At 36.1% G+C, this 12,208-nt stretch overlaps 1 protein-coding gene across 1 annotated transcript; it reads left to right on the top strand.

Annotated features, from left to right (window-relative positions):
* Window positions 1-3,290: 3,290 nt before the first annotated feature.
* On the top strand, window positions 3,291-6,803 carry STRIT1 (small transmembrane regulator of ion transport 1). The gene is made up of 3 exons (XM_055320873.1): window positions 3,291-3,429; window positions 6,473-6,565; window positions 6,666-6,803. The coding sequence occupies exons 1-2, from the start codon at window positions 3,417-3,419 to the stop codon at window positions 6,559-6,561; spliced, it is 102 nt and encodes a 33-aa protein (XP_055176848.1). The 5' UTR covers window positions 3,291-3,416; the 3' UTR covers window positions 6,562-6,565; window positions 6,666-6,803.
* The last annotated feature ends 5,405 nt before the right edge of the window (window positions 6,804-12,208 follow it).

Genomic DNA, 12,208 nt, shown 5'->3' with positions numbered 1-12,208 from the left:
CAGCAATATTTTGTTAGTCTTTGTTAGTCAAGTTACAAGGCTTGTACATCTTTGATTAAATCTATTCCTAAGTATTTTATTCTTTTAATGCTGTTGTAAATGTCATTTTTTCTTAATTTATTTTTCAAACTGTTCATTGCTCCTGTGTAGAAATACAACTGATTTTTCCATGTTAATCACGTATCTTGCAACCTGGCTAAATTTGATTATTTGTTCTAGCAGGGTTTTTTTGTGTTGTGTTGTTTTGTTTTGTTTTTGCATGTGGAGGGGGTTCCTTAGGATTTTTTTATATATATAAGATCATGTCATATTGCAAATAAAGATAGCTTAATTCTTCTTTCCTAATACGGATGACTTTTATGTTATCTTCTTTCCATTCTCCTGACTACAACCTCCAGTATAATACTGAATCAAAGTCTAAGAGTAAACGTTCTATTTTTTTCATGATGTTGTGGGGGAATCATTCACTCTTTTGCCATTGAGTATGATGCTAGCTGTGAGTTTTTTTTGGAGATAAGCTTTATGAAATTGAGGGACTACCCTTTTATTCCCAATTTGTTGAGTGTTTTGTCTTGAATCAGTGTTGGATTTTGTCACATGCTTTTTCTGCATCCACTGAGGCGATCATGGGGTGTTTGGTTTTTAAAAATTTTATTAATATGGTGTGTTACATTGGTTGGTATTTGAACAGTGTGCTGACATTTCATTCCTGGGTTAAATCAACTTGGTCGTGGTATGTAATTTTTGGTGTATATTGCTGGATTTGGTTTGTTAGTTTATTGTTGAGACTTTTTGCACCTATATTTATTAAAGAGATTGGTCTATAGTTTCTTTCTTATTGTATCTTCGGTTTTGGTTTTGAGGTAATACTGGGCTCATAGAATGAGTTGGGAAGTCTTCCCTCCTCTTCTCTTTGTGGGAAGAGTTTTTGGAGTATTGGTGTTAACTCAAAATGTTCAGTAGAATTCACCAGTGAAGCTACCTGCTCCAAAGCTTTCCTTTGTGAAACATTTTTGATTATGACTTCAACTGCTTTACTTGTTATAAGCATATTCAAATTTTCTATTTCTTTTTGAGTCAGTTTGGGTAAGTTTATATCTTAAGAGGAATTTGTCCATTTAATCTATTGTGTGCAGGTTTATCTACTATAATTCCAGACACTAATAGTTAAAAAAAAAAAGAAAAATGAAGAATGCTGGTTTATCTTGAAAAAAGAGCCAAATATTTGACTTTTTTAGTTTAAGTACCCTAAAAAATTCTAACATTGCTTTGATAATAAGGGATTTGAGAACTAACTCTCGGAGTAAGTATGCAAAATAGAAGTATAAAATGTTCCTAAATGATATGCCCTAAAAGGAAAATTAACAATGCTGAAATATAAACCCTTGCATTTGTGAGTTCAAAGTGGATTCGTCTGTTAATGAATAAAGCATTTTTCCTGAATAAATATCATATATATATATACACATATATACATATATATACATACATACACATATATATTTAATTTACTGAAGAGATACCAAAGAGATGACATTTTAGATTGAACACTTTTCTAATATCTAGGAATTCATATTCAATTAATTAATTTTTCTCCTTTCTTTCCTCTCTTACTTTCTGTAGAAAACAAAGAAAAATAAATAATTTGTAAAGTAATTCCTCCTCAAAATTCAAATTGATAACAATGATTTTAATAATAGTCAATTTTATATCAAAAAATAAAGCTTAATATAATTGTAATATAGAGATGTTTTATACATTCTATTTTCACCCACTTTAAGGCAATTGTTTTACACTAGTTTGTTCTTTAGAGGGTACCTCACTGCTTCTTTTTTTTTCACTGCTTCTTTTTAATATCTTTTTTGTTTGTGTTTCTTAAGATAGGGTATTAATTTGTATCTATTTAGTTTAAAAAAATCAGTATTTAAGTGAGATCAATCAGTCATCATTTTCTCCCCACTCTGTCTCTGTTTATCTTGCCTCAGTTAAACTTTTTTATAATGTATAATTATTTAGTATTGAAAAAAATACTGGACTTTAGCAGTAATTTTGTTACACAGATAGAACATAGTCTCTCTTCTTATCTGGAACTGCCAGGCATTTTTAAAAAATATTAAATTGCATATATATAGAGAGATGGCAACTTGGTTTAAATGACATAACATAAACATATTGTATGATCATGCAGTAAACTTAGCAGAGGGTTGACTGCACAATTTAATCTGTAGGTATATGACTTGAGGTAGAAAATCACATGCTCTCCTTGTGCACGTGGGTAGTAGCATCCTAATTCATATGCCACAAGGGATTCAGTGTGGCTGAGGCATCACTGCAAACGGGAAAGTAGAAAGATGAGGCGTTTTAGGTTTCTTAATGAGGAGTTCAGATATTTATTTTCTAGGAAATGGAGAACCATTAGCGGATTCTAGTCAGTGATGAGATGTGGACATTTGCAGGGAAACATCCCTCCTGGAGGTCTGTGGAGATGGATTTGATCAGGCAAGTCTTGTCTTTTGGAGGAGGACACCTTTAATGTTGTGATGGACTTTTGGGGAAGTTGGTCACAGGGTCATTTTGCAAAAACTTTTCCATTCAGACCCCAAAATTAAAGTTATTCTAGTGAGAACCTAGAGCACAGTCTAGGTCATGTTATATAAACCAGGTTGGACTTTGAAAAATGGAATGTCCTATTTTTATACATTGCTAATAAAAACAAACTTATGACTGCTCTCTGAAAATTCTAGGCAATATCCCAGCCTTTTGTTGTTTTAGTTTCTAGTACATCTGTGTTAAAATGTTCTGTTTTTAGAATGGTTCAGAGCAAGGGGCACCACTTAATTTATTTTATCTTTTGCATCCTGTAATGTAATAAACATCTGTATTTCACACAGCCTTTTTATTTCATCTTTATGACACCTCTACTGGGGATAGAGATCATTATCCTCATTTTAAAGTTAAAGAGGCTGATGCCCAGGTTAAGCAACTTGGCCTTCATTACAGAAATAGCAGAGTTGGAATTTGAAGCCAGTCTCCAACTCCAAAATGTTTTTTCCCCCAATAGATCACCCTCCTCTTGGATAGAACTTGTCTCATTACAATGCCATTTTTCCTACCTTAAACATTTTCTCCATGTTGTCTGAAGGCATAGGGTAAATTCAAAATCTGCCCATCTCAGCTTTAGGATAGCTCAGCTTTTTCAATTGTTTAGCTTTATCTTCCATAATAGCAGGCTAAAGAAGAGCCAGAGGAGTTCTGTTCTCCAACGCCTTACATCACTCTGCAGACAATTGGCAGTCAGGAGAGGGGCAGCTGCCACACTCTTCAGATATCTCTCTATTTAAAGTTCAAAGAGACACTGGATGACAACAACAAAGAGGTGAGCGTGGCTCTGACCAACCCACCCAGCAACAAGAAGAATGGCTGAAAAAGGTAAGAGTTAAGGCATCAGACCCTCTTGGCAAAAAAAAAAAAAAAAAAAAAAAAAAAAAAGTCCAAGCTCCCTGGTGTATTTTATGTTCCCCAGAATTTAGTATTTCTCAGTTATTCTGAAGAATGTGGTATCACTGCTAAAGGGGCATAAACCATATATGTTAGCATGGCTACAAAAAATGCATTTGATGTACAATTTATGGTCCATGTCTGTATGCTATGTATACTTTTACAAGGATCAAACAAAGGTGCTTAATTTGTTCATCATGCTTTTTTCAAAAGATGAGTTAGAAGCCAGTTATTCTCCAGTGTCGTACCAGGTTGGAGGTATTGTGGTGTGCTGGACCAGAATGAAGGACATTTGATTTCTTTGTCAGGTCTGCCACTAAACAGCCGTGTGAGTCGGGGGAAGTCCCTCTACCCCTCTGGACCTGTTTTCTGACTCTAAAATGAAAATAAATAAAATGGGTTTAGTCATCTCTAATATGCTTCATGTCTGAATTTCTTTTTTTTCCTGGTTTTTAAATGTGTATTATAATGGACAATAATCCCATGAGACATACAGTTTTATTGTCATCATTTCCGTTTCACAGATAAGGAAACTGAGGCATAGCCAAGTATAGTCACTTGCCTGTGATCACATACCAGAAAGTGGTGGTGCCATGTTCTGAACACAGACACTCCTGTTTCAGAGCACAGTGCCCTTAGGGATACTTCTAGGTATAACCATTTGGGCATGCTCAGGATTGGAAAGAGAGAAGCATTTTGAATTCATTCTTCATATTTTAAAAGGAGTTTTGTGCTTGTTTGCACTATAATATAAGTGCCCTATACAAAATGTGTTGTGTTCTTATATATTCTTGTTTCTGTTTTTTTAAAAGATTTTTTATTTAAAATAAAAATATTTTATTTTATTTATTTGATATGTTAAGATAAATGTTTTATTTTATTTTATTTTATTTATTTGAGAGAAAGAGAGAGAGCAAGCAAGGGGGGAGTGCAGAGAGGCCAGGAGAAGGAGAGGAAGGAATCTCAAGCAGACTCCACACTGGGGGTAGAGCCCAAAGTGGGACTCAATCTCACGACCTTGAGATCATGACCTGAGAGGACACCAAGAGTTGGATGCTTAACCAACGGAGCCACTCAGGCACCCCATATATATCCATTTCAAAATGATGCTACAGATTATGATAAAACTTAAAATATTTGTGTTGAAAGAACACAGATGCAGGTATACTTTGAGTGTTAAAATACACAGTCAATTGGGACACCTGGGTGGCTCAGTGGGTTAAGCATCAGACTCTTGATTTTAGCTCAGGTCATGGTCTCAGGATCATGATTTCAGAATCATGAGATTGAGCCTCAGGGGGAGCCCCTAGTTGAGACCTGAGTCCTATTCCACCCTGGGTGTGGGCTCTGCTTAGGATTGTCTCTCTCCCTCTCCCTCTGCTCCCCTCCCTGGTCTCTCTCTCTCTCTTAAAAAAAGAAAAAAAAATGCCCAATCAATTGTATTGTTTTATAAAGAGTAAAAAATAATGAGGTATATACTTTTAGGGCTTTATTATATATTAATTTTAGAGTTGTATTAAAATATGCTTGTATAAGATATTTATTAACGCTCCATTAAAATATTGGTACTGATTTTTAGGTTTTTTGAAATTGGGAAAAATACTAAATTGTGTATATATGAATAGTTAAAAAAATTAATGCTATGTACTTCCACTATAATGGTGCCTTAATTCATTAAAAGTCTTTCATCCAAATGAGAGTAAAGGGCATTTCATAATGTTCATGTTATCTTTAAAGCGATACCACATGGCAGGTAAGGAGAAAGGTTTTTTTCCATTTAGTGGTTAAAGTTTTGTGCAAGGTCACAGCGAGATGGAGAAGCAAAGAAAACCCATTGAACTTGCAAGAGTTAAGAGAGATTCCAACATTTTTGGAAACATAGATTTAAACCATTCAAATTCATTTTACCTGCACAAAGTTTGCTTTTATAAGAGTGTCTCCTAATTTTAGCAGTGTCTCTTTTCCTGATGGTTTTGTTTTAACAGCACTTAAAAAAAACTTCACATTTTAAAGTGATGGAAATTGTAATAGGCATGCAATTGCTAAGAATACGCGTTCTCTTTGTTAGCTGATGGCATACAATCTAATTGTGCTTTTCAATTAAGAATATATCTGAGCCCTTAACACAGAGACCTTCATGCCATATGATGTCTTTCTGTGCACTTTTAAAATCTTTTTGCATGATGTGTGTGTGTGTGCAATGAATATTTAAAAAATGATAATTTTATGAATTGCTTTTCTCAGATACGGGTACAAATAGAAGACGCAGGAGGAACCGTTGTTCTAATGTCTTTTGTGTGTGTTGGATCAGTGTTGGTTGTTCTACTGAACATGTTAACAAAATAGAATCTCTTTTCTCTAGTTGAGAATGGTCATATAAGGTATAATGCTTTTCTCTTCCTATGATGCTGATGGTTAAAATCAACTATCAAGAGTAAAAACATTTTTCTACACCTTTCCCTACGTTATGATTATTTAGTTCGGGAACACTTGCCTCAAGAGTCATTTTCGATTGTTTCTATGTAAACAGCCGCTCTCTGTGTTGTTGAACAAATGTAGGAGTGTGTTCTGTATATGCTAAACACACACACACACACACACAGTTTAGTTTAGTTTATAAAGCCCTCGCACACACGCAATATCATTTGATCCTCACCAACAACTCAAGAAGATCGATATCACAAGTTTCATTAGCTCTACAAATAGGGAAGACCAAGCTCAGAATTGCCCAAGGTCACATAACTAAAAGGAAGACCTATGGTTTGAACATAGGTCTTCCATTTCAAATAGCCAGCTGAGTCCCAAGTACCCTTTGTAGAACAGAAGATAATAATCATGTCGGGGAATGACGTGAGAGTGTATTTTTTTCTCTTGGTATTATCAGATTCCTTTTCTTCTCTTGATTCAAAAAAATATGATGCCAAAATGACCTACCTAATCTGGGGTGTTTTTTTTGTTGTTGTTTATTTTTAAGCTGCATTATCACACCTTCTGGTCCCAATTCTTCTCTTGATTGCCTGGATTGTGGGCTGTATCATAATGGTTTATGTTGTCTTCTCCTAGAAAGGTAAAGTTTTTCAATAATTGAATATATTTATTCTGAAAGACCATACATTACTCCAGAAATAATCTTTTCTGTTTTACTAATGGAACATTTTATCATGCAGGCAAGAAGACTTCAGACTGACATCATTTAGAAGAACGAAGAAAAGCATGAACGTGACAGATTATTAAACGTTTCTCATGTAAATAACTGCAATGTTTGACATCACTTTATAAGCCTTTATAAACTTGGATTTGTAAACTGGTATTTTAGTGTGCATTAGAATCTCTTCCAGACTTTTAAAGATTCCATCTACAAATAAGAACTATAATGAACCTGGGAGGTAGGAAGAAAGTTCCAAATTATGACTAAAAATGCATAACCAATAGGGAAAAATTGGTAAATTAAATTACATTAAACAATTTTCAGGTGGGGCACTTGGGTGGCTCAGTGGTTAGGCATCTGCCTTTGGCTCAGGGCATGACCCCGGGGTCCTGGGATCGAGTCCCACGTCAGGCTTCCTGCATGGAGCCTGCTTCTCCCTCTGCCTGTGTCTCTGCCTCTCTCTCCCTGTCTTATGAATAAATAAATAAAATCTTTAAAAAATAATAAAAAAAATTTAGGCTACCCCCCCATAAATAAACAAAAAAGGAGCTAGACTTAAGAAGAGATAGTTCATAGAAAACAAGATATAAATATATACTTGCCCTTCACCTCTTGCTCATAAGAGAAGAACTGTAATTAAAACTGCACTAGAGAACCATTGCTCACCTCTCAGCTGGGAAAAAAGAAAGATATTTGGTTTTATATATATATATATATGTAAGCTGTGAGGAATAAAGCACACTCATATACTGTCTTTAGAAATTAAAAATGGTACAGCCTTTTTAGGGGTGTTTGACAGTCAGTATCTATCAGAATTAAATACGTATTTGACTTGTGACCCAGCTATCCCTCCTCTAAGAATATTTCAATTTCCACAGATACACACTAGTAAAAGTGCAAAATGGCACATGCGCAGGCCTACTCATTAAGGCGTAATGTATTATAGCAAAAGCCTGGAAATAAGCCAAGTGTCCATTAACAAGAGACTGATTGAATAAACGTGAGTTCTAGCTGCATAATGTGCTACTTGGGCAGCTCTGAAAAGAAAGGAAGGGGGTCTCTATATCCTGATGTGATGTCATCTCTTGGTCGAAGTGTTGAGCGAGAAAAGCCAGGTACAGAACTACGCGTGCTACCTTTGTGTAAGATGGAAGGGCTACATCAATATGTACTTTCTCGTTTCAAGGGCCCAATATTCTTTTCTCCAGCACTTTGAAACAGAAGGTAATGTTTTTAAGCAGCAATAGAAATGAATTTTTCTATAATAAGTATTTTATTTCCATGTTTCTGCAACCAACCCGGTCATTTTCTCAGAGAACAAAGAAAGCTTAGTGCAGTAAAGAGAACACAGTTTTTGGAAGTCAGATGGTTTTATCCTAACTTGGAGTCCTTTAAATAGTTAATTAATCTCTATAACCTTAGTTTGCTCAACTGGAAGAGAGGGATAATAATAGTTTCATGGGATTGTTGTGAGGACCGCAGTGTTTTCTAAAGCTGCTTGCTCTGAATCGATGGAGTCATTTATTAAAAAATACAGATTCTTAAGCTCCTCCTCTAAGAGCTCATTTTGATAGGTCTGGAGAAAACCCATTAAAAAGAATCAATTCTCCAGGTGGTTTTTATGATCACAGAAGTTTGGAAAACACACTTATAACATATGTGTGTATGTAGGCATTGCTCCCTGATACATATAGACACTGACCCATAATAGCTTATACCGGTAAGTTCCAACCACTTTTCTGTTTATTGCTGCAGCAAAAAATTAGCACTTTATTATATAATATTACATTGTATTTTTAGTTACATGAAGTATAATGATACATAATATTATTTGTCCACTAGTGTTTTCATATATGTGAATTTTATTTTATCAGATTTAAGCCCTTTCTAGGTAAATCCAGTTCCTATCTTTCTGACTTACAGATTGTAGTTCAAAATAGACAACTAATAAATATGCATCAAATGGCTAATTAATTATTTTCCCCCTACAATATCCATGAATACACAATGTCGATATTCTAAGTTGGAACTTTAAAGATGTTGCTGAAGCAATTGAAGCTGGATTGGAGTTCTCAAAGACGTGACTAGTGATCTGCGAGTAATAGGTTGAAGTAGGTGATTGCATGTAGATTTTACAAGGCATGGAATCTTATATGTTTCTAAATTTCCAAAGTCTTCTGTTTACAGTCTATCAAAGTGCATATATAATTCTTTGAGAAGAAGAGCATAAGGAGTTAACTGTTCCTTAACATTGTTGATGGCATGAAAGCTCGGCCACATCCACACTCTATGCTTCCCCGACCCCAAGACCTATGCTGATGTCAGAGCGAAGAAATACTGCTTTCCTAATACCTAGTAGGTCATAAAATATAAAAACCTTTAATGAAAGCTGTTTATTACCCTCTGTGTCTGGGAAGAGTGATAAATTCCATTGAGTTTTGAAATGTCTAAGGAGACTCCTCATGAGCTACCAAGCCTGGTAGGGCTGAGAATATTCCGAGGATAAATCCTAGAGGAGAGATGTCTGTGCTCAAACCGATATAACGTTTTCAAGTAATAGCCATCTATCAATCTTGTAATAAAATAAACTTTAATCTATTTTTTTGAGGAAATTATGTCCCAGTTTAATTATTTATTATATTTATTTATTTGCTTTATTTACTATCCTTCATTTTTGCCTATTGCAGTTTCTCGGACATCCCCTTCCCCCTTTTCTTTCTTTCCTCTTCTTTTTTGGACAGGCAGGATAAGTCCCTTAAAACATAAATATACATTTGCCTAAGAGTCCCTTGGAGGAAAGAAATGAACACCAAAAACAGAAGAATAATATTTTGAGTTGGTAATTTCCCAGAGAATGAGATGGATGGATGTTTTACCTTTATTCCATTCTTCTTTGAAAGTGCTTTCTTGTTTTGTGCATTGAGATGGGTATGCAATTTCTTATAAATCATCTGGACAAAACACGCATGGGTACAGAGTGGTGGTTTTTTGGGAAGGACAGAAATATTCTAGGGCTTTGGATTCTGGCCATTACCCGAGATTTAAGGCATTTTCAGTAATTTCCTTGGGCTGGGCATACATGCCCTTATAAATTCAAAATTTCAAGTGACACAAATATATATCTGATAAAGTTATTTTTAGAGCTTATGCCTATGAATGTTAAAGGAAATAGGATATTGATTAGAATCTTGATGCTGAATGAAATGGGGTCATGGAGAAATTGTTTTGAGTTATAGGTTATCTGCTCTGTAAAATTGGTCCAGAAATGGAGAATAAATGGAAACAGGCTTTTAAGTGGTTTGCATATTGATGTGCTCAAAGCCTCTAAACCGATGCCTTATTTGCTTTCTCCCACTCTGCCGTGTGAGGTAGACTCGGGATAGGATGCATTCAGATTTAGTAAATTCAGGCGAATTACCATTAGGTGAATAAACATGGTGATCTCATCAAGATGTTACAGACATTAAGCATATTCTTTAATTTTGCTAAAGCTAGAAACTCGTGTTGGAGCCCGTTGGCAGTAGATGGAGGGATTGCTCTGGAGTCAGAGTACGATCACCTCCTCACACATATGGCCACATTCATCCAATTTTGTTTTCCCGCTTGCTTTCTGCTCTCCCTCCCTTCCTATTCCCCCGCTGTATGTAACCAGCACTTCTTTCCTGGTCTCAGTAGCCTGTGCGCAGCAATGAGGTCACCTTAACGTCACCAATTCCAACTTCTTTGGCTCTTGCATCCTTCTGATGAGGAGGCTGGAGGGTCTCACATGGGCTTATACATAAGTCTGCCCTGCTAGTCATCACTTCTCTGCAGGATCTAGCAGTTTCTCGCAGGCACTATGGGTGGTTTCCCATTCCCTCCATCTCTCCCATGGCAGCCCTCACTGGACCTGTATGTTGGTCTGTGGGCGAGTTGCTGTTTGTGGAGCCCTAAAGCAGTGCTGCCTATGTCACAACCTGCCTCGGAGCCTAATTAATTCATTCTTTTTCATTTTTATTTTCAGCCTATCCTCTCACTCCCTAGGGCCCCGACATAGATCCACGGCAGGGCCAGACAGACTCAAGTGGCACCTGCCACGCTGAATTCACAATCACTGTGTCAAGTTCCTTAAGTCTGGATTCTTCTTCGATAAAGAAGAGTTCTCCCAGGAGTCTCCTTAGGTTATGCAAGCAGGCCCTAGTTTACTTGCCGCATCATGATGCCAAATGTGCCGAGAGCTGTTTGGCTCTCACAGACACTCAAGCAACGTGTCTGGATTCTCAGAGTCTTCTGACACAAATGAGTAGGATCAGTGATAATTTAAAACAAAATACTGGTCTCAACCCACCAAACTGATTTTAAAACCAGTGGATTGAGCAATAGTGTGAAGAGCACTACTTTAGAATTGAGTGTTTTTAGACATTACCATCTTGGTAAGAATTTATTGGACCACCCATACCTCCAAACACACACACACACACACACACACACATACACACACACACACGCAAATAGGGTTCTTTGTTCTTCCTGACACCTTTTTCCCTTTGCATCCCCCACTAAGTGGTAAGCTCTCTTTTTATTTAAATTGATGTATAGTTGGTGTATAATATTATATTAGGTTCAGGTGTACAACAAGGCGATTCAACATCTATATTGATTATGAAATGTTCACTATAAGTGTAATAAACTCTTTCAATGTAGGATGCGTGACAATGTAGGATTCACTACATATGACAGGAGGATGTCCAACGGATGTATATCAAGTGAATAAATGAATAAATGAATGAATGCCAAACAACCTCATGAGATATATCAAGAGTGTGAAGCTTTTAGCACAGTGCCCGACACTTACTACATACTCAGCTAATGTAAGAAATTATTTTAGTCATTATTAATATCACAATTTTCTTCATTACATTTTACATACGCTCTTATTTATTACACTTGACGATTCTGTGAAGTAGAAACTACCTTCAACTCCGTGCTGAAGATAAGCAAACTGGGGTACTGAGATGTTGTGACTGGTACAAACCTGAACCCATATCTTCTCATTTCCAGTTATAAATTATTTTCAGCTCTACTATATGATCACTAAATCACTAGATTCTTTTTGAACTGTACTGTAAGATGCACCAAATTTCAGAGAAAAGAAATCTCTAAGCTATATTTAAAGAATTGACAACTACATTTGTCTTTTCTGGGTAACATTTTATTTTCATGTCTCTTGGTTCCCACATTTAAGTCCCGTGGCCTGACCTCTGTCATCTCCTTCAGTTTTCTATTATTTCAGTCCTTTTCTATGTAATGTTGTCAGGTTCTTAGATTTCTGTTGTCAGTCCCTTGACATAAAGGGATCTTTGTACCGTAGAACTTAAGGTCCTTAGCCAGATAGATCTGGGCTGCCTACTTTCACTTCTAGCTCTAAGCCAACTTTGCATACTCTGTTCTGGAAAGGAACTGCTCTTGGCCCTAGCATACTCCACTCCTTTTCTCAACACCTAAATTTATGTAACCACCTTCTTCTAGACTTTAAATTTTGGCTCAATGTGAGCCTCCTCCAAGAACCAAAAATACATGGAA

The sequence above is a fragment of the Nyctereutes procyonoides genome, unplaced genomic scaffold (assembly GCF_905146905.1).
Source record: "Nyctereutes procyonoides isolate TBG_1078 unplaced genomic scaffold, NYPRO_anot_genome, whole genome shotgun sequence".
Taxonomy (NCBI): domain Eukaryota; kingdom Metazoa; phylum Chordata; class Mammalia; order Carnivora; family Canidae; genus Nyctereutes; species Nyctereutes procyonoides.
This window is presented reverse-complemented; position numbering and strand designations above follow the sequence as displayed.